This window comes from Lagenorhynchus albirostris, chromosome 2 (assembly GCF_949774975.1).
Source record: "Lagenorhynchus albirostris chromosome 2, mLagAlb1.1, whole genome shotgun sequence".
NCBI lineage: Eukaryota > Metazoa > Chordata > Mammalia > Artiodactyla > Delphinidae > Lagenorhynchus > Lagenorhynchus albirostris.
This window is the reverse complement of record NC_083096.1, coordinates 132,214,457-132,241,598: the sequence shown is the minus strand read 5'-3', so window position 1 is coordinate 132,241,598 and position 27,142 is coordinate 132,214,457. Positions and strand designations below refer to the sequence as shown.

The window sequence follows — 27,142 nt, the reverse complement described above, 5'->3', positions numbered from 1 at the left end:
CAATAGGATTTCTTTTTGCAAACAAAGCTTATTAGTGATCTTTGTTCTAGAGAACCTGACAACATAGCTCTACTGCTTTTTTTTTTTTTTTTTTTTTTTTTGCGGTACGCGGGCCTCTCACTGCTGTGGCCTCTCCCGTTGCGGAGCACAGGCTCCGGACGCACAGGCTCAGCGGCCATGGCTCACGGGCCCAGCCGCTCCGCGGCATGTGGGATCCTCCCGGACCGGGGCACGAACCCGTGTCCCCTGCAGCGGCAGGCGGACTCTCAACCACCGCGCCACCAGGGAAGCCCCGCTCTACTGCTTTTATACTTAAGAACTTTAAAGTTTATAGCTCAACCAAGCAAAGGAAAAGACTAAAGAAAGAATCCAAGAAACAATTCTGAGAAAAGTAAAATGGGAATTTGAATTATCTAGGTTATCTAGTCTCATTGCTCCATTTTTTTTTTTAAGAAACATAACCTTAGTGTATCTGTAGAATAAATAATTCACCAAGTCATAAATAACTTGGTTAAAATTGCTTTATGAAATGTTCAAATGGGTCTAGATGATTTTTCCTCTTGGGATATTTTTAAAAACAAATGTACTGGGACTTCCCTGGTGGCAGAGTGGTTAAGAATCCACCTGCCAATGCAGGGGACACGGGTTCGAGCCCTGGGTCAGGAAGATACCCCATGCCACGGAGCTACTAAGCCCCAGCGCCACCACTACTGAGCCTGCGCTCTAGAGCCTGTGAGCCACAACTACTGAGCTCGCATGCCACAACTACTGAAGCCAACGTGCCTAGAGCCCATGCTCTGCATCAAAGAGAAGTTACCACAATGAGAAGCCCATGCACTGCAAGAAAGAGTAGCCCCTGCTCGCCACAACTAGAGAAAGCCCACGTGCAGCAACGAAGACCCAATGCAGCCAAAAATAAATAAATAAATTAAAAAACAAACAAAAAACCAAATGTACTGTCAAGTATATTCAAGTTATTCTTGTTGATTCCACTGGGAATTTAAGTGTTCTCTAACAGCTCTGCTTAGTCTTTAATTAATGTAATCTTTATTATTAATTGGTTGGTTAATGAATTTTTAATTAATTTAGCAAAATGTTTATTGTGAACCCACTAATTCAAAATATTGTGCTGACAATTGTAAAGAATATAAAATAGAATAAGGTATTTAATCTCCTCTTAAGAAGCTTAACTTCTTGTTGGGGGCAAACATGTATATAGCTAACTATAACACAAAGAGGAATGAATTAGATGCTGTAAGGGAGATATTAGTAAAGTGGAATAAGAATATAGCAGAACAATTGAAGTAATGCCAGCTGGGCAGAGTGGTAAAGGCTATATCATTTGTGGCAGAAAGGAAGAAGAACCAAAAGAAACTTTTTCTATATATAGAGTGGTTAATAGAATTTCTTCAAAGGAAGTGGAAGTTGGGTAATTTAAAAGGTTTAAATGCTTAAGATGCATGTCTGGGTTATTGGGAACCCTCAGAACAGAGAGTAATTTTTTCCCTATAAGGGGATTTTTGGGGTACATAAAGTTCTGAATTGAAGAATCCCTGTAATCATTATTACGTATGGATATCTGGATTAGATGGAGTCTACCGAACAATTAAAATCAAAGTTCTGGCATGCCACAGAAGCAAAAGCAGGTAAGTAGGCTTTCTAACAGAATTCTCCATTAACAGACTTACTTCTTTTTGGGTTTGCTAACACAGTACAATAGATTGTAAACTTTGATGGAAGAGGGGGAGACACAGGAAGATAACTTCTTAATTTATGTAAGTTGTTTTTTTTTTTTTTGCGGTACGCGGGCCTCTCACTGTTGTGGCCTTTCCCGCTGCAGAGCATAGGCTCCGGACGCACAGGCTCAGCGGCCATGGCTCACGGGCCCAGCCGCTCCGCGGCATGGGGGATCCTCCTGGACCGGGGCACGAACCCGTGTCCCCTGCATCGGCAGGCGGACTCTCAACCACTGCGCCACGTAGGGAAGCCCTATGTAAGTATTTTTAATTTTTATATTAAAGGTTTATCTTATGTTCATTCATTGACATTTTCTTTTGTGTTCAAAGATCACCTAAATAAAAAGGCAAACAGCCAGGCAGAAGTTCCTTAAAAGACAACAACAAGAGAAAAATGCTCAAGGTGGCCCAAGTTGCAGTAAGAATGAGTGGTAAAATATTTCTGTTCATTAGAAGCCCATAAACTACTCCTTTCAGAGCCTTGAAATCCTGAGAACAAGTTGAGTTGATGTGAGGATGCAGTTTTAACCAGTTATTGTTGCTTTTTTGGTTTAAATAAGACTTGGAGTCTCATTTTATGAGTGCCTATGTTATTTTTTCAACATCTGGTCACCTTATGATATGCAGCAGCTAATGGAGCACAGGATGTATATCATTGGATAAATAAGAACACTGTATTTTTCTTGAGGGACAACACATATTCTTGGGACTTTTATTGAGTTATGTTTTACTAGTCCTAAAATATTAAGGGTTATATACTTAAAAGATACAGAGCATAGGTATTACATCCACAGAAAGTATTTTAGTCAGTGAATGTTCAATGTAGCAGGTAGAGATGAACTTAGCACGTCTTGTAGACTGAACTGGGAATAGACTCTTCAGCCATAAAATGCACTTAACAGTCTATTTAATAGTGGTGAGGTCCTTGAAAATGCAATATCCATGCTAATCTCACCTTTTTCTAAATCACAGATGAAAAATAGGTCAGTTAGGCAGAGCCTTCTCTTTCTATTTAAAGTGTGACGTTTAATCTATTTAAACAACTACCAAAACTTTATTAATTCAATGTAAGATAAGCGTGCTGAGAAAGTAGAGAAGTTTATTAAGAACACAAAGTTTTCCAAAATTTGATCTGGATGTCTTAGGTTTTAGGACTCGATAAAAATCTCTGCTTGGTGGTTTTGATCAAATCCGTAACACCAAGGAGAGCCCAGGAAAAAAGCAAACCAGAATGTAATTAAATCTTACACTGTGAAATGGCTTAAAGGAACTGAGTATTTCACAAAAAGTAAGGCAAAAATTAAAAAAGGAGCCTCCAGAGAAAGACTTTCCACTTCCCTGATGCCTCTAGGGAAAATTCATTTGGAAAGAGAAGTATACACGGACAGGAAAGCTTCCCGCAGAGAACAAACTAAGGAGTCAAATTAGGGCTTAATGTAACTAGATACCAGCCTTGGTGCATTTCATTTAAACCACAGTGTTCTGTAGAAGTCTATGGAGAGGAAAATGCAGGGTATCTGATAAATCGTAATTGCACTTCACTGGGGTCTATTTCGGAGAACCACTGTTCACACATTTCTTCTCCAGCCCCCTCATTTATTTGAATAGGATTTAGTACTCTCTGGCCCCAACCTCGCAATCAGCCCAAATGCATACCTACGGTAATGCAATAGTTCCAGTCTTTCCCAAGAACAATTATAAAGAACAAGAGCTCCATTATTTGGATAGTAAACACAATGATACTCTACTACAGCTTTGTATAGGGGTTTTGGGAAAAACTTGCGGCTGTTTTTTGTTTGTTTGTTTTTAATTTTTCTTATCATGTTCTTGGGTTGCAGGTGTCAACTGAAGGGAGAGAATGTTTTCCTTTTCCTAGCCCTCTTCTCCAGATCCTGAAAGAAATCCTAGAGGAGGAGGAAGGGCACCCAGAGGTTATGAACTGACTACTGTGGATTCAATAATAGTTTAGTTCTGTTCAGTTCAGCTCTTATTCCAGAAAACTAACTCCATCAATTATAGAAAATAACTTTTTATACATAGTTTTTTCCAAACCTGCCTTCACTGCATATCCAGAAAGGATTATTTTCCTTCACACGATCAAAGCACCTAGGTTCTTCCCTTCATTTTATGAGAATCATTCAGGTGATTTATGTAGTAGCTACTATTATTGGGCACATGTGTTATCTCATTTAGATTTTTAAATCCAAGTTCCTAGAGGCAGAGTGCTACTACTGACAATATCTGCCATCTCCTTTCTCATTAAAACCAAACCCAAAACCCACTGTAAAACAAAATGGTGATAAAAAAAAAAAATCACATCCTATGTATTTTGTGTCCTGCCCCTCTCCTCAGAGCTCTTTTTTAGTTTGGTAATCTTTTTAAAAAAATTGGTGAGCAAAAGCTAGGAAGCAAGGCTTTATTTTGTGACTTACCTGTTTTTCTGGTATGGACTTTCATTCTTTACTACAAATAAAAATTTACTTAAAAATCTGACTTTACATCTTGATGTATTTACTGTAAAATTTACAAGTTGGAACCTCCTACCATCTTGATTTATATGATTTTAAAACGGAGTTCTTATCATTTCCCTTGGGGAGACTTTTTGGTTTGAATAGTTCTTACTGGCAGGTTGCCTCCTTTATATTTAGCCCAAATTTTCATTTTCAAAGACCATTTTAGACAAGTACCATGATAGCTCTAGCCAGTGGATCTGTGGGCCACATAATAGAGTGTGACAGTCCACTCAGTTGTGAAAGACACTGAAGATAAAGTAATAAAATTGCATTTGTGTTATCACATTGACTTTACAAATCTACTTAAACATTGGCCCATCAGTGTTTCTCATTATTGGAAATTATAGATGTTTATAATTCTCCAAAATATGTTGGGCTAAGTTATATCATATATGTAAATTTAAATTCAAAGTCCTGGACTGAGAGAGATGTAGATTTATGACACTCCTTGAAGGTTTGGGGGTCCATGAACCAATGAATATATTGCATTGCCACATTAAAGATCTCTTTTTATCTGTAAAGATATAAGCACCATCCTATATTTTAATAACTTTTAAAAACAGAATTTTAAAATCTTATGAGTTTATAAAGCTTCGACTTCCATACCAAATTATATCTGTGGACCTTTATACATTTATATTTCTTCTGTCTTATTTAAATAACATCTGGATAAAAATAAAGATATAAAAATGATGTTCTTAGAATTGTTCCTAGGTTCTGTGACAGTAACACCATTCCAACTATATGGCAGGAACATGTATTATTTATTTTATGGCCCAAATTGACAAAATTATATGTATGATTATGTACATATATACAGTTGAAAAATCTGTATTTGTATGAGAGTAATTCCAAGTGGCATCTGAAATTGACAGCAAAAATAACAATAATTTATATTCTCCTGGGCTGTATACAATACTGGTCTATAAACACCTTAAGGGCAGGTTATTTATTCAAAAACTATTTGTTGAATAAATGAATATATCCATAAGTAATTATAGATGAGCTTGATTAGCTTCATTTAAGCAGTAAAGAAATTTAAATAATTATACTTTCACAGCAGATAATGCAGTTTTATGTTGATTCCACTTTGGTCTCTTTCAAATAGGGGCTTAGTTTCTGAAGTTCCCAAAACATTTCATCTCATCTATAAGGCTATTTGGTGGTTTGAAACAAGGGTGATTCTGTGCGTGTGCGTGTGCGTGTGCGTGTGCGTGTGTGTGTGTGTGTGTGTGTGTGTGTGTGTGTAAAAAGGGAGAGGGAAGGGAAGGGAGAGGAAGGAAGGGGAGAGGGAAGAGAAAGGTAAGTTGAATACTCTATAAAGAGAATCTTTCCCGTATCAACTATTTGGCTACCCACCGGAATAATTTATATAACAAAGACAGAATAACTACTTGATTCTTTTTCTTTATTTACCAGTTTTCAAAATAATGAGTGGTTTGCTAGCTTCCTCCATTGGTGACCTTTTCTTTTTTTAAAGTATCTTTACGAGCGCATGGACAATGTGACAGACAATTCACGTTTGATGTGTTTCAATCCATTGCAGTTATTATGCTTACTGATGCTCAGTGTGTCCCATCCATGGCCCTCGGGAGTCTCTTCAAGGTGGCTCTGGAGTCTTTCTGACATTGACCCTAGTAGTCTTTGATAGTTTCCTTGATACCTGGTGAACAAAAATTTCCAGATTTATTTTTATGTATTTCTTTTCCAAACCTGTAATTAGCTACTTCTCCTGTGATCTCCCTTTCCTTTTTAGTAGAAATGGTGTTTCAAGTCTGTATGCTAAGGATGCTCATTGTTATTGAATTGGACTTTGTTTTTAGTCTTTTCAGTAAAAAGAGCTAGGAAATATTTCCTCCCTCCCTCCCTCCCTTTTTTCTCTTCAGTAATTAGGTAAAATAAATCATAAGTTCATATTGATACTTAACTTCTATCTTATACCTTTTACTCCTTTCCCACACCAAGAATCCTGGTATCAAAATACCGGGATGGTAGAGTCTGAATACCACATAAATCTTCATTTTCTTTACCCCACTTTACACATACAGTAGTCTTAGAATAATCACACTAATCCTAATGCCAACAACATGAGTTACTAACAACAATCATTTAATTTTTTTAAACAGATCTTTTTTTTCTTAGGGTATATGGCACTTGGGATACATCATTAAATTACAGTGTTTTAAAGTCACTTGGGGGAATTCCCTAGTGGTCCAGTGGTTAGGACTCCCCACTTCCACTGCTGGGGGCCCGTGTTTGATCTCTGGTTGGGGAACTAAGATCCCTCAAGCCATGCAGCATGGCCAAAAAGGAAGAAATAATAAAGTCACTTGGAACATTTATTCTCTGTGTAGTTGAGCCACCAACTGGATACACATTGTATCCAAATTTCTTTTGTTTCATTCTATCTCTGGTTTTGGGGGATTTATTTTTTTCCACTTAATTTTGTTTTATAATTAATTTTCAAAGTTCATAATCATACTAAGGACAGTCTTCATCAATATTTTGTCTTTTTTTAGGGGTGCAAAAAATGAAAATGACTTGAAAATGAATGAAAGTAACTAAGATTCATGTTTAATTACAGTCCTGACATCTATTTGCTGTATTTCTTAGGGAAATTACACCAGGTCTCAAACCAGCATTTCCAAAAAGTGTGTTTCATGAACCACTCTGTAGGGTGGGATGTCAGAGTGGGGTTGGGGTGTGGGGATAGGATTTCATGGTTAATGTCTGAAAATTCTGTATTCTCTTAGAGAGTCATGACTTACAATAACACACAAAAGCCTCTGAGAAAACCTGGAGTAAAGAATCCTTTTTTAGATTTGTGTAACCCATTGTTTTCAAACTTATCTCTGTATCAAAAGTTGGTCCCCATACTTTTCTTTTACCTTTTTTTTTCTTTGACAATAGGTATCACACTGAATGACAGTTCTGTGGAACATTGGGAAATGTTGATGTCAAGTTTTCTTGTATGTCCAAAAAGGATAATAATACCTGTTCTACCATTCTCAGGGTTATTGTGAGGATCAAGTGAATTGGATATGAACAACTTTTAGCATATAAAAGACAAGACTATTTTGCCAATGGCTACATGGAAATTTGGAGGTTCACTCTAACTCTATGCTGCTTAGGTGGACTTATTCCCTGGAGTAGGCAAAGGTATGATGAAACCTGGAGATTTCAGAAGAATGGCAAATGACATATAAGGGTCAATTGAGGAAGAGGTACAGAGAAGAAAAAATTATTTCAGAAAACAGCTATGATCAGATGAATGGTTTTCACCTAGAATCAGGGAAGTCCTGGGCTTGATATAGAAAAGGGTTTGTTTTCTTAATAAGTGGAAGTGATCTGGGGACGGGACTAGAAACTACTATATGATTTGTGTGAGGAAGTTTGCCTAGTACATTGAGTATTCAGAGTACCTTTGATAAGGTATGTACTAATTTGTTAGGGCTGCCACACAGAAAACCAGAGACTGGGTGGCTTAAACAACAGAAATGTATACTCTCATAATTCTGGAGGCTAGAAGTCTGAGATCAAGGTGTCAGCGGGGCTGGTTTCTTCTGAGACTTCGCTCCTTGGCTTGTAGACTGCCATCTTCTCCATGTCTTCACATTGTCCTCTGCACGTGGGCATGTCCGTTGCCAAATTTCCTCATCTTATAAGGATACCAGTCATAAAGAATTTGGTTCTACCCTAATGACCTCATTCAAAACGCATTTACTGAGCATCTGTTATATATAGGCACTGGACATTCAGAGGTGATAGTACCTAGTGGAGGGAAAGAGCAGGAGTAGGTATAAATGTAATGGTGGGGTAGTTCAGGTATGAATTAGAGGCTTTGACGTTCCTTCCACTATTTATTCAATGAACATTTTAAGCATCAACTTTGTTCTAAATACTGTGTCAGAAGCTATTGGGTTGGGAGGCAGAAAGGAGACTGATACCAACTGTAATCATTTGAAGATACATCTTTTATCATGTATTGATATTTCTGAAATTATGTGTTTTACAATCATAGTAAGTTTAGATGGTAACTTTTGTTTCTTTCTCAGTGGTGCATAAAATAGTGCTGCGTCTTACAACTGACAGAGCCAATTGGATTTAATAAAACATGATTTTTGGGGCTTCCCTGGTGGCGCAGTGGTTGAGAGTCCGCCTGCCGATGCAGAGGACGCGGGTTCGTGCCCCGGTCTGGGAGGATCCCACATGCCGCGGAGCGGCTGGGCCCGTGAGCCATGGCCGCTGAGTCTGCGCGTCCGGAGCCTGTGCTCCGCAACGGGAGAGGCCACAACAGTGAGAGGCCCGCGTACCAGAAAAAAAAAAAAAAAAGGCTGTACGTTCAATACTCTTTCTTCCATGAATTGACTTCCCAGCCTTAATACCTTCTTCTTCGCAGGCATGTAGCTTGAAGAAAGTAAAGCAGGACTAGCCATGGGGCTGTTCACTGTGGGAAGCGAGCCAGGACGCGCCCCTGACAGGAATCCGTGGACTAAGCAGCCTTTCAGGCCTTGGCCCCGATCCCAGGAAAGAAGAGCAAGGGGCTTTCCACCTGCCCCAAGCCTCACCCGGACACCAGGCCTCTCGAGTTCCAGCCGCTGGGGCTCCGCCTCCAAAGCCAGCCGCCTCCTCTCCGCGCCTTTTCCCCGCCCCTCCCCTCACGCTCGACGGGCTCGCTCCCGCGCAGGGCACGCGGACGCGGAAGGAAGGCCGGCAGGGCACTCCACCGCGGTGGCGAGCGCGCAGGCGCCTTCCTGGGACCCGCTGCGGCGCGAATCCCCGCGTTCCGCGGGCGGCTGGGTAAGGGGTCGGGTCACTGCTGTTCTGGGGCGCCCGGCCGGGGTGGGGAGAGACTGGGGCTGGCGGCCCGGCTCCCGGCACCGCTTCGCTCAGAGGAACGGCACGCGAGGCCTCCGCAGACCAGCCCGCAGGCTCGCTTGGGAGTCGGCTGGGGGACGCGGTGATGGTGGGGGGACCCTGGGCTGGAGCGGCTTGGCACCCTTGTTCCTGCGGTCCTGAGGGTCTGGCCCGCCGGAGAAAGGGAGAGACACATCAGGAGGGGTCGCTTTGGCGAGACGTGCTCACCTGGGATAGCAGTAGTCCCTGGCTGTGGTGTCCACCTGGGGGAGGCACCTTTCAGGCTGAAAGGAGCAAGTTCAGCCCTGGGACGTGGACGGCAGACTTTTTTTTTTTCCGTCCAGGCGCACCCTCGGGGCAAAGTAGGACGGAAAACTCCTTTGCTGCCCGCGTGGCAACTTCGTGGCGCGAGGATGGGTTAGGAAGTTACTGTGCTTTGCTTTACAGATGGGAAAAGTAATAACCCTTTTTACTGTTCAAGGAGAAGAGATCGGTTAAAAGTCTCACAGAATATCTTTGACCATAAAGGACTCAGTAAAATTAGGTACTTCCCTTCACACACGAAGATCTCCATTCAGCAAATATAATACTTTATGAGTACCTGCTTTCTGCCAACATTGTTCTAAGCGCAGGGAACCCAGCCACGACTAAGGTAGGAGGATCCCTCCTTGCCTGGAGCTTATATTCTATTTGGCAAATAAGTGTAATTTCCTTTATACTTTTTAATTGGAATATAACATGTACAAGAAAATACTGTACACAAATCATAAATTGTAACTAGTTGATTTATCATTAAGTAAACACATCTTTTAACCACCACTCAAATCAGGAAGCAACATTCACAGCATCTTCTCAGAAGACCTTCCTGGAGACCTCTCCCAATCGCCATCCCCTTTCCTCCCCAGAGGTAACCTCTTTCCTGATTTCTAACACCACAGATTAGTTTTGCCTATTTATGAGCCTTTTGTAAATGGAACCATATGGTGTGCATTCTTTGGTGTCTAGCTTTTTAAACTCAAGATTATGTTTGTGAGATTGTTTCATGTTGTGTGAAAATATAATTTCTGATAGTGAAAAGAATTAGGAAGAAAATAAAAGAAGGTAATGGTACAAACAGTAAGAAGTGGAAACCTTAGTAAGGGTGGTCAGGGATGAACTTTCTGAGGGGATGACTTGAGGTATAAGATGAATGACAAAAGATTGGTCAGTGAGCTGACTTAAGAGCGTTCCAAGCAAAGGGGATAGAATTGGAAAGGAACTGAGGTATGAATGAAATGGGCAGGTTCTAGAAAGAGGGAAGACCTTGTGGGAAAGTGGGAGGAGATGAAATTGGAGAGGTAGGCAGGATCTTATGGCTGAGGTACTTGGATTTTATTCTAAGCGTAATATGTTAGGCCAGGAAGAGATGTTTTTTGTTTTTTGCGGTACGCGGGCCTCTCACTGTTGTGGCCTCTCCCGTTGTGGAGCACAGGCTCCAGACGCGCAGGCTCAGTGGCCGTGGCTCACGCGCCTAGCCGCTCCGCGGCATATGGGATCTTCCCGGACCGGGGCACGAACCCGTGTCCCCTGCATTGGCAGGCGGACTCTCAACCACTGCGCCACCAGAGAAGCCCAGGAAGAGATGTTTTTGATGTCCTTCAGTTTCTAACATGAGCCACTTGTGGAGGATGTGAAGGCCTACCCATTTTACTCATGAAAGAAACCCTACAAAAGCGGCAATACTTGTCACTTACTGGGGATTAGGACATGTTGGGAGACGAAATCATCTTTTGTATTGTCAGGATTTATATTAATTTAGATACATAATATGCATCCAAAAATCAGATTTAAAACACAGTTTAGAAATTAGTTATCTGTTCTCCAGTCTAAAATATTCTTTTCAGGTTGTTGCTTAGCTTCTGCTTGAACCTTTCAAAGAGAAACTCCTTTCTCAAGAAGCAGCTCATTTAATTTTTGGACGGCTTTAGTTGTTAGAAAAGTTTTTCTAATATTTAATATAATATTGGTCATCAGTTCTGGATCCATACAGAACTGATAATTATTATCTGTTATCTGTTGCCTCCCTTTAAATACTCAAGCAGTTGATTTTTGTTGTTTTTTTCACATTTAAGTGCAGAACTTTGAATTTATTTGAATTTATCCCTGTAATGATTTCTGGAGTTAGATTTGGTCCATCATAGATGTTGTCCAAATCTTTTTGGATATGATTCTTTCATCTGTCAGCTGTTCCACCTTTGTGCTTCTTTTTAATTTTTAAATTTTTTTTATTTTTTAATTTATTTGTTTATTTTTGGCTGTGTTGGGTCTTTGTTGCTGTGCGGGGGCTTCCTCTACTTGGGGCTACTCTTTTTTTGTTGTTGTTCAGGTGTGCGGGCTTCTCACAGAGGTGGCTTCTCTTGTTGCAGAGCATGGGCTCTAGGCACACAGGCTTCAGTCGTTGTGGCTTGCGGGCTCTAGAGCGCAGGCTCAGTAGTTGTGCACGGGCTCAGCTGCTCCGCGGCATGTGGGATCTTCCCAGACCAGGGCTCGAACCCATGTCCCCTGCATTGGCAGGTGGACTCCTAACCACTGCACCACCAGGGAAGCCCCATCTTTGTGCTTTTAACAAACTTGATCAGAAAAGTTCCGTGGTGGCCTAGTGGTTAGGATTCCTTGCTTTCACTGCCGGGGGCCTGGGTTCAATCCCTGGTTGGGGAACTGAGATCCCGCAAGCCACGCGGTGCAGCCAAAAAACAAAAAAACTTGATCAGCATGTTATTAGTTAAGCATTATGTTCTTTTAAAGTTTATTATGATTGTTACATGTTGTGGATTATTGATTTAACTTGTTTGTATTAGTGATTTAAATTTCCAAGATGGAATATTACTTAAGCTGTATTTTTAAATCCAGGAATTAGCATTTGTAAAGTCAATTTTAAACTTGATATCTCAGCAGAAAATAGAGTGTTGTATTGCAATTCTGAAATATATAGTGCAATGCGTTGTTAAAAGGGGCTTTTCGAGTTAGACTAAAAAAGGATTTGAAAAGTTTATAAATGGCCTATAAACTGTGTCAAACCTGAAATCAACATCGGAAAGTGATTTAATTTTAATTTTTCCTCCTCCCTTGCCTCTGTGGTAGAATTTCTAATGAACAGTGGAATGATCAAAGGTGGATGCAGTAGGAGGGAGGAAAGAAAAAGGGAATTTACATAAACCAAATTTGAATAATATAGTCACATAGCCTTATTAAATGCTTTGAGTCATTCTACCTGATTGAGATGCTAGACTTATTAGTTCTAGAGTTGTCCCTTGCTATTTTTAAGTAAGAAAATACTTTTTTGACCTGTAGGTAGAATATGCCAATTTTTCCCTAAAATTTTCATTTATATATTAATTGCATTTTTCTGAATATATGTAAATTAAATTATATCCTGTGGTTAAAACGGCCCATGATTTTTCAAATCTTTGAACTTTTAGAACCCCGACCCAATAGGGAAAAAGTAAAAAAAAAATGAAGCATGTAAGTGGTTAATTATATTTTACTGCTTTTGTATTTTCTCTTAAGAGTTGGGGCTATTCTTATTGATTCTGACAAAGGTTCATTCTCTAGAATGGAAAGTAGGTGTAGTTAGTTCAAGTATATTTTGGAAGAAAAGAAAAATCAAACTACATAAATTACTTCAGTGGAAGATTTTCTCAAGCTGAATATAAAGATAAAAGTCCTCTTTCTGTCTACACCAAAGGTAAAATCACCCCTTTGTTTATCTTTGTGGTCTTGTTTTTACCTGTAGGTAAAAATTCTCTATTTAGAACTGACCTACTATCTACATATCTGTGTTGTTTTTCTTCACTCAGAAATATTTCCTTGTGAGAGCAGATCCTTACTATATCTTTAGATATATTGAGTCACATTTAATAGGGAGAGCTACATTTTGAGGTACATTTCCCAACTAGAGGACTAGGGGATAAGGAACTTAAATTATCCCCTTTCCTCGATTCCCCGCCTCCGCTTCCCCCACTTCTCCATCTTTCTACTTGGTTTAATGGGTTTGTTGTTGTAGGTACTATGCTCAGCTAACTCTTGGTATCTTTTTTCTTTTTTTCTGCAGGCTACTTCTTCATAGACGTAAAAATCAGTATTTGACTGGAAACAAAGCATCACTTAAAATCCTCTCAAATTCCTGATTCCAAAGAATTGATAACATTTCTCTGATCAAGAAAAGAAGTGATTGACTGCGTGTTAAAAGTATTCCAGCATTGGTCCTGTTATTTTTCCTCTCCCTAAATTTGAGAAGAAATATGGAGAAATGCTACTTGATGACAGCTGTTGTCTTACTAGGACTAACAGTACGGTGGACAGTTTCTCTTAATTCTTACTCAGGTAATGCATTTTTCATTTAAGATAGGTAAATAATTTTTTGAATCATTTTTCTTGTTTGTTTTTTGAGGTTTTTAGTTTTTGGTAATAGTTTATAGTCTTCTGACCGGGACAGAGAAGAATTTTAGGTTTTATTGGTGTAGTCAAGAAAGTACACTTAAGCATCTAATTCTAATAAATAGAATTTGTATAAGAGCTAAATAGAAGCATGGGCTTTGTGATAATGATAAAACAAAGATGTATTTTAACTCGGAAGATGACAGGTTGAGAAACAATTATCTATTAGGCATTGAAGAGAGAAATGAGCTAGTACTTTAAAGGGGGAGCAGAATCAAAAGAGGCTTTTTTGTTTGTTTAGGGTAGAGAAGGCATGTTACTACATTGAAAGGAAGAGGTCAGTGGAGAATAAGATTGGGGACGATGTGAGAGAAAAGGAGGAGGAATTGATGGAGTGTGGTCCTGGAGGCTGGGGATGTGATTAAATTTAACCTTGTGAGTATTTATTTAATACTTCTCATGTTCCAGGCATTATGCTAAGTGCTAGAAATTCCAGGTGAATACTTAAATATTTAACGGCTCCAGTACTTAAAGAGTCCACATTTTAGTAGATAGGTAGTCACAATACAATGTGATAATTATAATGTTGAAGTATGTGTGAGGTTCAAAGGTAACATAGAGAAATGAGTGATCAGGATGCACTGGAGAAAACTTTTCAGAGGAGATGATTTTTGAGTTCAAGGTTTGAAGGATGAGTTGGAATTTGCTAGGCAAATGAAATGGGGAAGATATTCTAGACAGCAGAACATGTGCAAAGACATGGTAGATGGCATGAGAGCATGGTTAGAAGTGTTTGGTATTGGATAGCATAAAAAGAAGGAATGAAAACAATGGGGAGGGATGGCTAGAGGTTTGGCTATACAGTTAGCTCGGGAAATTATTTGTGTCTTAGAAAAATAACTTTCATTGTAATAAAAAATGATTGTAGCAAGAAGGTTGAGTGTAAAGAGACAAATGAGACAATCTTAATGATAGAAGTAAGAGCTACTCTTTTTTAAGTATTTACCAAATGCTAGACACTGAGCATTTTCCTTAATACCACACCGCTGAAGATAGGTATTATCTCTAATTTACAAGTGGAAAATGAGACAACCAATAAATGACAACTGGGACTCAAATATAGTTATATTTTATTCCAGAGTCAGTGCTTTAACTCTGCTCTCTGGCCTCTGAGAAAGAAGTCTTGAACTAAGGCAGTTAGTTGAAAGATGGAGAAATGAATTTAAGGAATATTGAGGAAGTAAAATCACTTGAATGCAGCCATAGACTTGGGTTCAAATCTTAGTCCTTTCACCTGTTGGCTGCCTGATCTTGGAGAAGGTTCTTAATCTTCATGAACCTTGTGTACCTCTTCTACAAAGTATGAATATTAATATGTACTTTAACAGAGTTGTTGTGAGGATTGAGGTAATATGTATGGATTGTGCTTTATTTTTAGTAATGTAGGAATATAATCAGCACATTAGTGGTTCATAACTGTTTTCTCATTTGATCCTGACATCAGATCATTTAACTCCAAAATATTTACCGAGTGTCTGCTGTGCAGCAAAAATAGGTCTTGCTGGTGATCATATCTTTAGGTCTGGTCTTTAGGGTGACCAAGAATAATACATGGTATGTACCTGTGATATTGTGATTCATAATAAGACATATATATTTGGTCTTCATCTGTGGTTTTGGCACAGAGCTCCTAAAACTGCTGGAATTTTCTAAGTGAGATGATAAAGTTGTTTTTTGTTATGTTAATGAGGTGGCTTTGGGTCCCCCACTTAAGGATGGAGGCTGGTTGCTAGGCAAACCAACCTTATGCTTAGAGGGTGGGAACTTTCAATCCCACCCCCTGATTTCTGGGGAGGGGAGGGGAAGGGTTAGAGATTGAATCATTGCCTATGGCCAGTGATTTAATTAGTTATCCTTATTTAATGAAGCCTCTATTAAAACCCAAAGGACTGGATTTGGAGAGCTTCTGGGTTGGTGAACACGTGGAGATGCGGGTGGAGTGGCATGCCTGGAGAGGGCATGGAAGCTCTGCTCTCCTTTCCCCACATCTTGCTCTATGCATCTCTTCCATCTGGCTGTTCCCAACTTACATCCTTTTATAATAAACCAGTAATCTAGTTAAGAAAAATGTTTCTCTGAGTTCTGTGAGCCACTCTAGCAAATTGATCGAACCTAAAGAGGAGATTGTGGGTACCTCTGATCTATAGCCTGTCAGTCAGAAGTACGTGTGATAACCTGGATTTGCCATTGACACCCTGAGTTGGAGGGGGCAACCTGCAACCTGTAGGCAGTGGGTCTTGACAGTGGTGTCTGAAGTGGGTGTGGGGTGTGGGATGCAGTCTTGTAGGACTGAACCCATAACTTATAGGATCTAATGCTATCTCCAGGTAGATAGTGTCAGAATTTAGTTGAGATATAGGATACCCAGGTGGTGTCCAGAGAATTGCTTGCTGGATGTGTGTGGGGAAACCCCCCCCCCCGAAATGTTGTAATTGGGTCTTAGAATCCCACTTTTACTTCCCTAGAGAAGTTCACAGTCTAGTGGGTAGGGCAGACATGTAGGTATATATTACATTAAAATATAGTGTGGTATAAACAAAGTAGACTGGGAGCACAAGGGACTTCTAATTCAGATGAGAAAGGCTTAGAATGCAGTAAGTTCCCTACATACGAACCTTCAAATTGTGAACTTTCAAAGATGTGGACGTGTGTTTGCCTGTCCAATCATGTAAATTAGTTCACGTGACTGGCGTACCTTGTCACGTGTGTGCATCCTCTACAAGTGGCTGTGCTTTTGTATACTTTACAGTACTGTATAGAGTACAGTAGTACAGTAACTTTATTTCAAGCCCAGGATGTCCAGAAGCAAGTGTAAAAGCAGCAGTGACATAGCTGGTACTGCTAAGAAGTGCCAGGAATTGGAGGCCCAGAGAAAGGACGGAGAGAGACAAGAGGAAGAAGTAACTGAAGAACCGAAGAGATTCACGACGCAGGAAGTGGCAAGGGGATTTTCTTTATTTGAGGAGGCAGTTAGTTTTGAGGCACAGGACCCAAATGTAGAATGGTACACGAAGGTTGCAACAGCCATTCAGAATGCAATTCAGTGCTACCGTGTCATCTATGACGAGAAAAAAAGAGCTACTGCCCAGACATCACTGGATTGTTTCTTCAAGAGGGTAGGTAGAATTGAATCCAGCAAGGAACCAGAACCTGTGCCATCAGCGTAAGGGCTGAGTGAAATTGCAGCTTGCCCTCTGTCTCCTATCACTGACGATCCTTCAGCTCTACCATCTCCCACCTCCTCTCCGTCCTCCAGTCAGTGACTCTTCTTGCCTGTTCACTCAATGCCAGCCCCTGTATGCCGGCTGTTGTACTGTACTACTGTACTTTTCAAGGTACTGTACTGTAAGATTAAAACTGTTTTCTTTATTTTTTGTGTTCGTTTGCTTTTTATGTATTATTTGTGTGAAAAGTATTATACCTATTACAGTACAGTACTATATAGCCGATTGTGTTAGTTGGGTACCTAGGCTAACTTTGTTGGACTTAATGAACGTGCTCTCGGAATGGAACTCATTAGTGTGTAGGGGATTTGCTGTATAACATTAAAGTTTGTTCTAAAAAGGAGGGAAGAATTTTACTAGGCAGAAAAGGAGGTGAGGAGAGTACTCCAGTAAGAGGAAATAGCATGACCAAGGGATGAGAGTTCTTTGAGGTTTGGTGAGGATGTAGGTGTGACTGGAATACAGGGTGCATGGTAAGTGGAACAGTAAGAGATGGGGTGGCAGAAATAAATTTGAGGCAGACTGTGAGCTGAAGTAACGTGTGAGGGATTTATCTTTTGGGCAGTAGAGGTTTTTAAGCCGGGAATTCACATAATCAGATTTGTTTTTTAAGAAGACAGCTTTAGAGGCAGCATGGTGTTTGGAGTAGAACGTGTAGAGACTGATGGTAGCATCTATGTGCAGTGGCCTCATGTATGTTTATAATGCTTATTTGAAGTTGTTATGCATAGCTGGTTTCAGTGGTCTTGGAAAGGGATGATGAGGGCCTGGACTAAGTGACTAAATTTGAGAGCCATATTAGGTAAAAATGTGACTCAATTTGAGAGCCACATTAGGTAAAAATCAGCAAAATTTAATGACTAATTGTATGCAAGGATAAATAAGAAGGAAGAGTTTGAGAATGAGTCTGGTTTCTAAGTTTAGAGATACTGAGACTGAAAACTGAGAGGTAGGGCAGATTCAGTGGGGGAAGGTAATGAATTCTCTTTTGGTTATGTAAGATCTGGGTGCATTTTAGTCATATAAAAAAGCGGGAATTTGGGGAGATGCACTTTGGCTGGGGGCACAGGAACACATAAATCCATCTTCCGCTGGTCACAGAGAACACTTTGTTATTAGAGTTAGTTTCTAGCTTCATACTCCAAATGCAGCCTGGTGGTGACCTTGGCAGGGCCAACAGCAGGACTTCTTTTTCTTGGCTAGAATCAAAGTAGACAGATCGTATTTTGTCCAATTTCTCTTTAAGCTCATGCCTAACCTCAGAGCTAGAACAAAGCAAGTGCAAGAGATGAACCAGAAATCATTTGTGCCAATTCCTAGAGCCAATTTTATGTAGGTGGTCCATTCTGAGCCTTTCTAGTATTGAGGCACTTCCCAAGTGGGAGGGTTCCTATTACTCCACATTCTTCACAGCATTTGGTAGTGTTAAACTTCTGAATTTTTGCCAGGCTGGAGTGTGTGAAATGATATTTTATTGTGATTTTAATTTTAATTTCCTTCATTGCTGAATTCATTTATTTATTTTGAATTTCATTTCTAAAAGATTGAGCATACTTTTGTGTTTATTAGTCATTTGTATTTCCTTCTCTGTGATATTTGCTTATGTCATTTGTACATTTATATTAGTTTTTTTCTTATGTATTCTATATTTTGTCTTTTGTTTTTTTCCTATGTGTTCTGTATTCTGGAAGCTAACCTTTGTACAAGTTGCAGATATCTTCTCCCAGGTAATGGCTTATCTTTTCACACTTTACAGTGTCTTTTGGTGAACAAGAATTTTTGACTTTAAAATAATGAAATTTACCAATCTTTTTCCTTTACGATTTGTGCTTTTGTATCTTTAAGAAATCCTTCCCTACTTCTGGGTCACGAAGATATTTTTCTAAAATTTTCTTCTAAAAATTGTAAGATTTGGTAATTCCCTGGCGGTCCAGTGGTTAGGACTCTGCGCTTTCAATGCTGAGGGCGTGGGTTCAATCCCTGGTCAGGGAACTAAGATCCTGCAAGCCGTGTTAAGTGGCCCACAAAAAAAAAAAAAAATGTAAGATTTGTCCTTCCTGTTTAAGTCTTTATCTCCTTAGAACTGAACTTTATGTATAACATGTGAATTAGGGAGCCATTAAAAATTTTTTTTTCACATGGATAAAAACAGTTGTTTCAGCTCGTTTATTGAATAGTCCATCCTTTCCCATAAATCTGCACTACCAGCTCTGTCTATATCAGGTTTTCTTACACACAAGGGTCTGTTTCTGGCTCTCCATTCTGATCCATTGTTTCATCACTGCCATGTCTTATTACTATAATTTTACCTTGTCTTGATATGTTGTGAGGCAAGTTCTCCCACCTGATAGTTCCACTTCACTGGTGTCTGAGCTATTCTGGGCTTTTCTCTTTCATATTGTAGTAGGAAGAATTTCTTAAATGGTCCCCCAAAGATGTTCTGCCTTAATCCCCAGAACCTGTGAAAATGATGAGATCTATTTGGGAGTTATTATGTTATGTCATATGACATAATTGACTTTAAGATAGAGAGATTGCATTGGATTATCCAGGTTTGCCCACTGTAATCACATGAGACCTTCAAAGCAGAGAACTTGCTCCAGTTGACAGTAGAAGGGAACCCTGGAGAGATTCAGATCATAAGGACTCAGCACTTTTGCTGGTTTGACAATGGAGGGGGCCATGGGAGAAGGAATAGGAGTGACCTCTAGTTGCAGAGAGTAGCCCCCAGCAAGATACAGCGACCTCAGACCTGCAGCCAATCGCCTGAATGAACTTGGAACTGAATTCTTTCCCCAGGCCTCCAGGTAAGCGTCTAGACTGGCTGACACCTTATTTTGGCCTTGTGAGCCCTGAACAGAGAACCAAGTTATGCCCACCCAGACTTCTGACCTGTACAACTATTAGATTACAAAAGAATATTGTTTTAAGCTGCTAATTTTGTAATAATTGTTATGCAGCAATAGAAAGCTAGTACACACATGTGTCCTTTTTTTTGGCTGATGGGATCTTAGTTCCCTGACCAGGAATTGAATGGCAGTGAAAGCGCCGAGTCACAACCACTGGACCATCAGGGAATTCCCCATATATGTCTTTTTTAAAAATCAGATTGTTAAAGTCCTATGAAAAACCCTGTTGGGATTTTGACTGGAATTATATTCTATACTATTGATTAATTTGGGTGGAATTGACAATCATTACCATAGTAGGTAGGGCTTCTGGTTCATTAAGATGGTATGCTTCTCCATTTATTTGTCTTCTTTAATGTCGTTCAACAAAATTTTATATTTTCTACATGAAAGTCTTATACATCCTTTCTTAGATGTATTCCTAGGTGTCTTAAATATCTTTTCTTCCTCACCATTGTAGATGGTATCTTTTAAAAAATTGCTTTTCTAAATGCTTTTTCCAGGGGTATAAAAAAGTGGTTTATTTTTTAATATTTGGTAACTTTCCTAAACTTGTAATTCTAATAATTTCTCTGAAGTATTTTTTGGATCTTCTGTGTAAAATAAAGTGATCTATGAATAATGACAGTATTATTTCTTCTTTTCTACTTCCTACCCTTTTTATTTCCTTTTTCTTGTCTTCTTAATTCTAGGACCTTATTACAGTGTTGAATAGAAGTAGTGATTCTGGCTTCTTTCTCTTGTTCCTAATTTTAATAGATGCTTTTAATTTACCATTGAGTATGTTTTTGTTCTTTCTAGCATTGCACCAACCTTGCATTCCTAGAATAACTCTATTTGTGTTATATTATCTTTTTTTTAAAGTATATTGATAGATTTGGCTTATTAATTTTTTATTTATGATTTTAGCATCCATGCTTACAAATAAAATTGGCCTGCAATTTTACTTCCTTAAAATGCCTTTGTCAGATTTGTTATCAAGGGTGTGCTAGCCACATAAAATGAATTAGGGAGTATACCCTCGTTCCTAAAATCTGGAATAGTACTCAAGACTGGAATTGTTTTTCGTTTAAAATATATATTCTCCAGTTTAATAGTCTGCATATATCTATTTACTTAATATCAGTTGTTTTGATTCAAATTTTTTATATTCTTACTGATTTTTGCCCAGTTGATCTACCAGTTATTGAGAGAGCTGCAGTTTCTTTTTGTAGTTCTGTCAATTTTTGTTGGAATATTTTGAATCTATATTATTAGGTGATTTAGAATATTTTTCCTTGTGACTTGAATTTCATGACATCATTGTCATGTCCCTGTTTATTTACAGTAATGCTTTTGTCTTAAAGTCTATTTCCTGTAAAATTAATATAGCTTTACTAGTTTTCTTTAGGTTAATTTTTGCTTGGTATATCTATTCTCTTACCCTCTACCTCTGAATCCCTGTGATTTAAATATGTCTAACCAATTCCCCTCCCTAATTCCATTTTCTCTCCCCTACTGATTTGGAAGCTATACTTTATTTTGTTCTTTCAGGGCTTACTCTGGAGATTTTCACATACATATTTAACTTAACAAAACCTAAAATTCATATTTATATCCTCTTTTTGAACAACACTAGGACCTTAGAATGTTTTAACTCTAGTTACAGATCTTCACCTCCTGCCTCAAATTAAAACGGTATTATTGCCTAGGATTTCAGTTCTTTCATGATTTTAGATGTTAGTCACTGTTATTTTATACAATTTATAGTTACCCAGTTTTACCCTCATTTTCTTTTTACCCTTCCTTCTTACATAGTACATCTTCCTTTGAGATCATTTTCTTTCTTCCTGGGAGGTATTTTTTTTTTTTAGTGAGAGTCTATTGCTGGCAAACTCCATTTTTGTCTGAAAATACCTTTATTTTGCTCTTTGTTGTAAAGTTTTTCTGGGTATGGAATTCTGTATTGACAGTTATTTTCTGTTAATACTTTGAAAATCTTCTCTCATTGTTTTTTAGTTTCTGTTGCTTATGTTCAGACATCAGCTGTCATTTTAATTGTTATTTCTTAGTAGGTGATTTGTCTTTTCTCTCTTGCTGCAATTTCACTATGGTATATCTACATGTGAATATTAAAAATTTTATCTTAGGATTTTTTGGGATTTCTGACTCTAAGGAATGGTAACTTGTGTCTGTTTAGAAACTGCTCAGCCAACTGTCTCTTTTCATACTTTTTCTTCCTTGTAGAACTCTGGTTAGATATATGTTATATCTTTGTTCTTTTAACCATTCAGCAGGTGTGTGTAGGACACTCACTTTATGCCAAGGGTAGGTGATATAGCAGAGAATAAAATAGACAACAGTTTCTTCACCTCATTGACTTCATAATTTTGTTATCTCTTCAGATATTGCATCTCTCTCATTTCTATTCTCCTTGTTCAAACTATGTTGGGTCTTTTCATTCTCTCTATACCTCATAATTGCTTGTCTTTCCCTTCTCATAGTTTCTTCATACTGCTTTCTGTATAATCATCAGATCTGTCTTCCTGTTCATTACTTTTCTCTTTAGCTGTGTTTAATCTGTTTTTTTTAACCTGTCTATTGAGTTTTCAAATTTCAACTATTACATTTTTAATTTCCAGAACTTCTACCTATTTCCTTTTCAGATCTTTTTGATCATTTCTGAAGATCTCTTGTTCTTCAACATACTCTTAATATCTTCTCTTATATCTTTAAACATACTAAACATGCTTATTTTATATTACCTATCAGAAAATTCTAATACCTGCAGTCTGATTTCATAGTTTGTTGTTGACTCTTGCTTATGTTATTTTGTATCTTCATGAGTTTAGTGATTTTTTAAAATTGTGAGCTCATGTTACTTAGAACTTTTATCTGTGGGAATTCTTTGAGGCCTCAGTTTACTGTGTATTTCTCCACAGAGGGTTTGGGTTGCCTCCTCCCAGGCACCTGGGGCACTTTTAACAAAAGTCAAAGTGAATTCTCATCTTAAGATTCCTTTGGCAAATACTTGATGTAAATTCAGGCCCCAAACTGGGTGAGTGCAGGCTTATGGTTAGGAATTTTTGGGAGACTTCTTTTTTCCTGTAATACCAAGAGCCAAGGCAGAGATAAATACTATCTTCACCATCTCCTCAGAGGCTTTGTATTTTTAATCCTAGTAGATATTTTTCTGACATTGAATTCCTACTTGTTCAAGTACTCAGGCTTTGCCTCCTTACTTATGGCATAGAGCTTTTCAGTACCTAGGGTATAGGCCACCAAAGATCATTGGATTCCCTCAGGACAAATGCTTACTCTTCTAGGTCTATGCTTTTTTTGTTGTTTCTGGCCTCTAAGGAATTCTCTTATTTTGCTGCTGATTCAGCCATATATTAAAATTGTACATGTATAATATATAAAATAAATAATTAAAAAATACATACTTTTCCTGTATTGGAGGTGTTTTTCTGACCCTCTGAGTCTGCCATGTTCCTGGAAACTAGTTTCATCTGTATTTTTTAAAGCTCACAGGTTATTCTGATTTTTACAAAAGGTTGATAGAGATGATGGTTGAAGCCACAGAGTTGGGAGCATCTGTAGTACAGAAGAAAACGGGTTTAACCACTGATCATCTTCACAGAGAAGGGGTAATGATTAAAGGAGACTGAGAAGAAATCATGTAACAGTAGAGCCCAGAGAAGTTATTATCCTGGAAGCTGGGGAATTAGACAATTTTAAGAAATAAGGACTGGCCAACAGTGTCAAGTTCTAGACATGTCAAGTAGAATGAAAATTTAAAATAGACAAAGGATCACTAGGATGCCATTGTGAGCTTCCTAACTACCAGACCATAATGGACTAAATGGGAGTTAATAAGTGGACATAGCAACTTTTAGGAAGTTTGTTAGTGAATGGAAGGAGGGAGTTAATTGGTAGCTGGAATGGGATAAAGGAGTGCTGAGGAAAAGCCCAGTTAAAAGTTGTCATATGAAATATGTAATTTTTGTTACCTTTGCTTTCAATCCATAACTGATCCTTTGGATAGTCATTCCCTTTTCTTACTTCAGGCTGTATTACTCCTGATCATTATTTAGTTTGCAGTCCTGTCTTCTAATTTTCCTTTAGTCTTCTAATTTTGACAGATTGTTATTTTCTTTGCACTCTTTATCTCAAGAGAAAGTTAAATTAATATCAGAGCATAGAGTTAAATAATTTAAAAAAAATCACACCATTTCAGTATTACTAGTGTACATAATCAAATGCTTAATGGGAATCAAGTAGAGGACAGCATGCATATATAATACTTTTCTATCCCTGTGGCTTACATACATTACTTATTCTAACATTTCTCTCCTAAAGTCTGAGTTTACTCAGTTACTTCCCTCATCTGAAAACAGGACTCCTGTTACTTATTTATTTATTTATTTATTTATTTATTTATTTTTGGCTGTGTTGGGTCTTCGTTGCTGCTGCGGGCTTTCTCTAGTTGCTGCGAGCGGGGTCTACTCTTCGTTGTGGTGCGTGGGCTTCTCCTTGCGGTGGCTTCTCTTGTTGCAGAGCGTGGGCTCTAGGTGCACGGGCTTCAGTAGTTGTGACATGCAGGCTCAGTAGTTGTGGCTCGTGGACTCTAGAGCGCAGGCTCAGTAGTTGTGGCACACGGGCTTAGTTGCTCTGTGGCATGTGAGATCTTCCCGGAGCAGGGCTCAAACCTGTGTCCCCTGCGTTGGCAGGTGGATTCTTAACCACTGTGCCACCAGGAAAGTCCTGTTACTTATTTTAGACCTTACTCTTAACAGTATAGAGTTTACTTAAAAAACTAAAAATAGAGTTACTGTATGATCCAGCGATCCCACTCCTGGGCATATATCTGGCGAAAACTATAATTTGAAAAGATACATGCACCCCAGTGTTCATTGCAGTAGTATATACGATGGAAGGAACCTAAATGTCCATTGACAGATGAATGGTTAAAGAATATGTACAATAGACTATTAGTCAAAAAAAGAATGAAATAATGCTGTTTGCAGCAATATGGATGGACCTAGAGATTATCGTACTAATTGAAGTAAGCCTGACAGACAAATATCATGATATTGCTTGTATATGGAATCTAAAAAAAATGATACAAATGAACTTACTTATAAAATGGAAATAAACTCACAGACATAGAAAACAAATTTGTGGTTACCAAAGGGGAAAGGGAGAGGAGGGATAAATTAGGAGTTTGGGATTAACATGCACACTACTATATATATATAAAATAGATAACCAACAAGGACCTACTGTATAGCACAGGGACCTATACTAAATATCTTGTAATAATCTATAAGGGAACAGAATTTTTAAAAGCATAGATATATATGTATGTATAAGTGAATCACTTAGCTGTATACCTGAAACTAACACCTCATTGTAGATCAACTATACTTCAAAAACAAAAAAGTTAAACCTACTCTTAAATTGTCTTCTAAGAAAGTCAACAGAACAAGAGTATTTTTGGATCACTATGTAAGAGGAGTATTGTTATTGCATATTAAAATATTTGTAGCATCTTTTGTAGGTGGTTGTTACATATTTTTGTCATTTTTCAGATAAGAAAAATAAAAATGCTAAGTACTAAGAAAAATGGTGATTCTGTCAGAGTTCTCAACTCCATCGTAAACAGTGTGACATTTAGTGTTCACGTGTGACGAACTTCTACTATATCAGAGGAGGCTGGGAGGATTACTGAATGAGTGTAACATCTGTGACTCCGTTGAGTTTTTTTCCCTCTATTAATTAAAATACTTATTTTGGTTATAATTTGCTTTTAACATGCTTATTTTAGTTTGCTTTCTGTTTTTCTTGTTTTAAGATTGTAATTAGGAAGCACTGGAGTGAGGAAGCTCAGGTGAGCTTGGTTAGTATTAGTCCGTTATTTCTTCTTTTGAAATGCACATACTGTATAGTTTCTCAGCTTACCCATTGTTATTTGTAATGTTTCTTCTCACTCACTAAGAATATATAAAAGGGGGATTATTATGGAAAATTTTAACCAAATTCTCTTCCCTTAGAATGTTTAAAGTTTCAATGTAAAGGCAATTAGTGTGTATTGTTATCAAAGAAACTACTTGTTTTTTAAATTCTAACATAATTCTGAATAGTTCAGCAATTAATAAAATGAACATTTAAGTGGTGCTTAAGCCCATTTTCCTAAGAATGAGACAAAATTGAAGCTTTGTAAATGTACATTAATACGTTTTCTTTATGTAATTCTGAATCTCATGTAAATGAATTTGTAGAATTAATCACAGTAGAAGGAATCCATTTTGCCCTTCCCAAGTGAAGCTCCCATAGGTACAGTTGGGTTGGTCTTCTGGGTTGCTTTAAGGGCACTTTAGCAGTTTTAAAAACTTAAGTACTAATTTCATAGCCAGTGTCAGCTGCATTTATTGAAGTAGGTCAGACTCTGGATAGAAACTTGTTTCTCAACCCTGAAGAGAGTCATTATCCACTCTTCTCTTTGTTAGAGAATGGTAATAAATTCTTCCACACTGACCCCAAGTCTAGAGCAATTTCAGAAAATCTAGATAGTTGGATTTTTTCAGGTGTAGGAAACTACTTAAGATCCTATATGACTTAAGTAGTTTCCTATGGCCACTGTATAGGTATCCCAGTGGGCCAAAAACAAGCAAACAAAAGCAAAAGAAAAAAAATAAAAATCAATTCCTTTCTCCCTGTAGATAGCAGCTGTGTCACCAAAAAGAGAAACTACCCCCACAGCACACACATATCTATAAAGTGCACGTGTAAAGATGCAGTTAATTCAGTGGGAAATTATTTTCCTTCTTTAAAAAAATTGTAAGTTAATCCCCCCTCCTGTTCAGTTAACTGAGCAAGTTTTAACTGAAAGTATGTACTATATGCCTAGCAATATGTTTCCTGTGAACTCTGGAAAAATCACATTCTATGTCCACTGGAATTAAAATTCTTATTTGGGTAGCTATTAGAAAATAGTATAATCATGTGACAAAATATATGATACTGAAAATATAAGTATTATGAGAAGTCAATAATTTTTTTTTCCTTTTTAAAATCTACTTGACTTAACTATTTTGATTTCTGCATTTTTTCACATGCTGTTTATTAAACAGAAGGAGGAGATATAGCTCTGAGATACTGTGGTAATGGGTTTTCAATTCACTAAACAATTGATATATTTCAGGTTTGGTATTTATTTCTTGTTATGGCTATTGTCTTCTATTTCCTATTCAAATCATGGCTCTACTGTTTACTCTCTGACAAGGACACAGGTATTGAGATTTAACGCCGGTGGGTTTGAATGTTACTAGCTGTGTCTTATTGGCTGTGTGACACTGGGCAAGTTATTTTAAAATTTCAGGGTCTCAGTCTCCTCATCAGTAAAATGCTGGTAAAATCGTAGGTTGCAGATCAAATGAGTTACA

The 27,142-nt window shown here is 38.2% G+C and overlaps 1 protein-coding gene across 8 annotated transcripts in view; it reads left to right on the top strand.

Annotated features, from left to right (window-relative positions):
- The first annotated feature begins 8,937 nt into the window (after positions 1–8,937).
- The window catches only part of ALG6 (ALG6 alpha-1,3-glucosyltransferase), a 60,476-nt gene continuing 42,271 nt past the window's right edge, over positions 8,938–27,142 (top strand). Inside the window, exons 1-4 of one of the 8 annotated variants that reach the window (XM_060139866.1) lie at positions 8,949–9,049; positions 9,554–9,758; positions 9,936–10,013; positions 13,212–13,468. In XM_060139866.1, the coding sequence (XP_059995849.1) occupies positions 13,387–13,468 (82 nt within the window). In that variant the 5' untranslated portion in view covers positions 8,949–9,049; positions 9,554–9,758; positions 9,936–10,013; positions 13,212–13,386. Of the gene's footprint in view, positions 9,050–9,553; positions 9,759–9,935; positions 10,014–13,211; positions 13,469–18,497; positions 18,534–19,384; positions 19,614–26,419; positions 26,538–27,142 lie in introns of those variants that run through there. The other 7 variants (XM_060139865.1, XM_060139864.1, XM_060139871.1 and 4 more) reach the window with 7 other exon arrangements.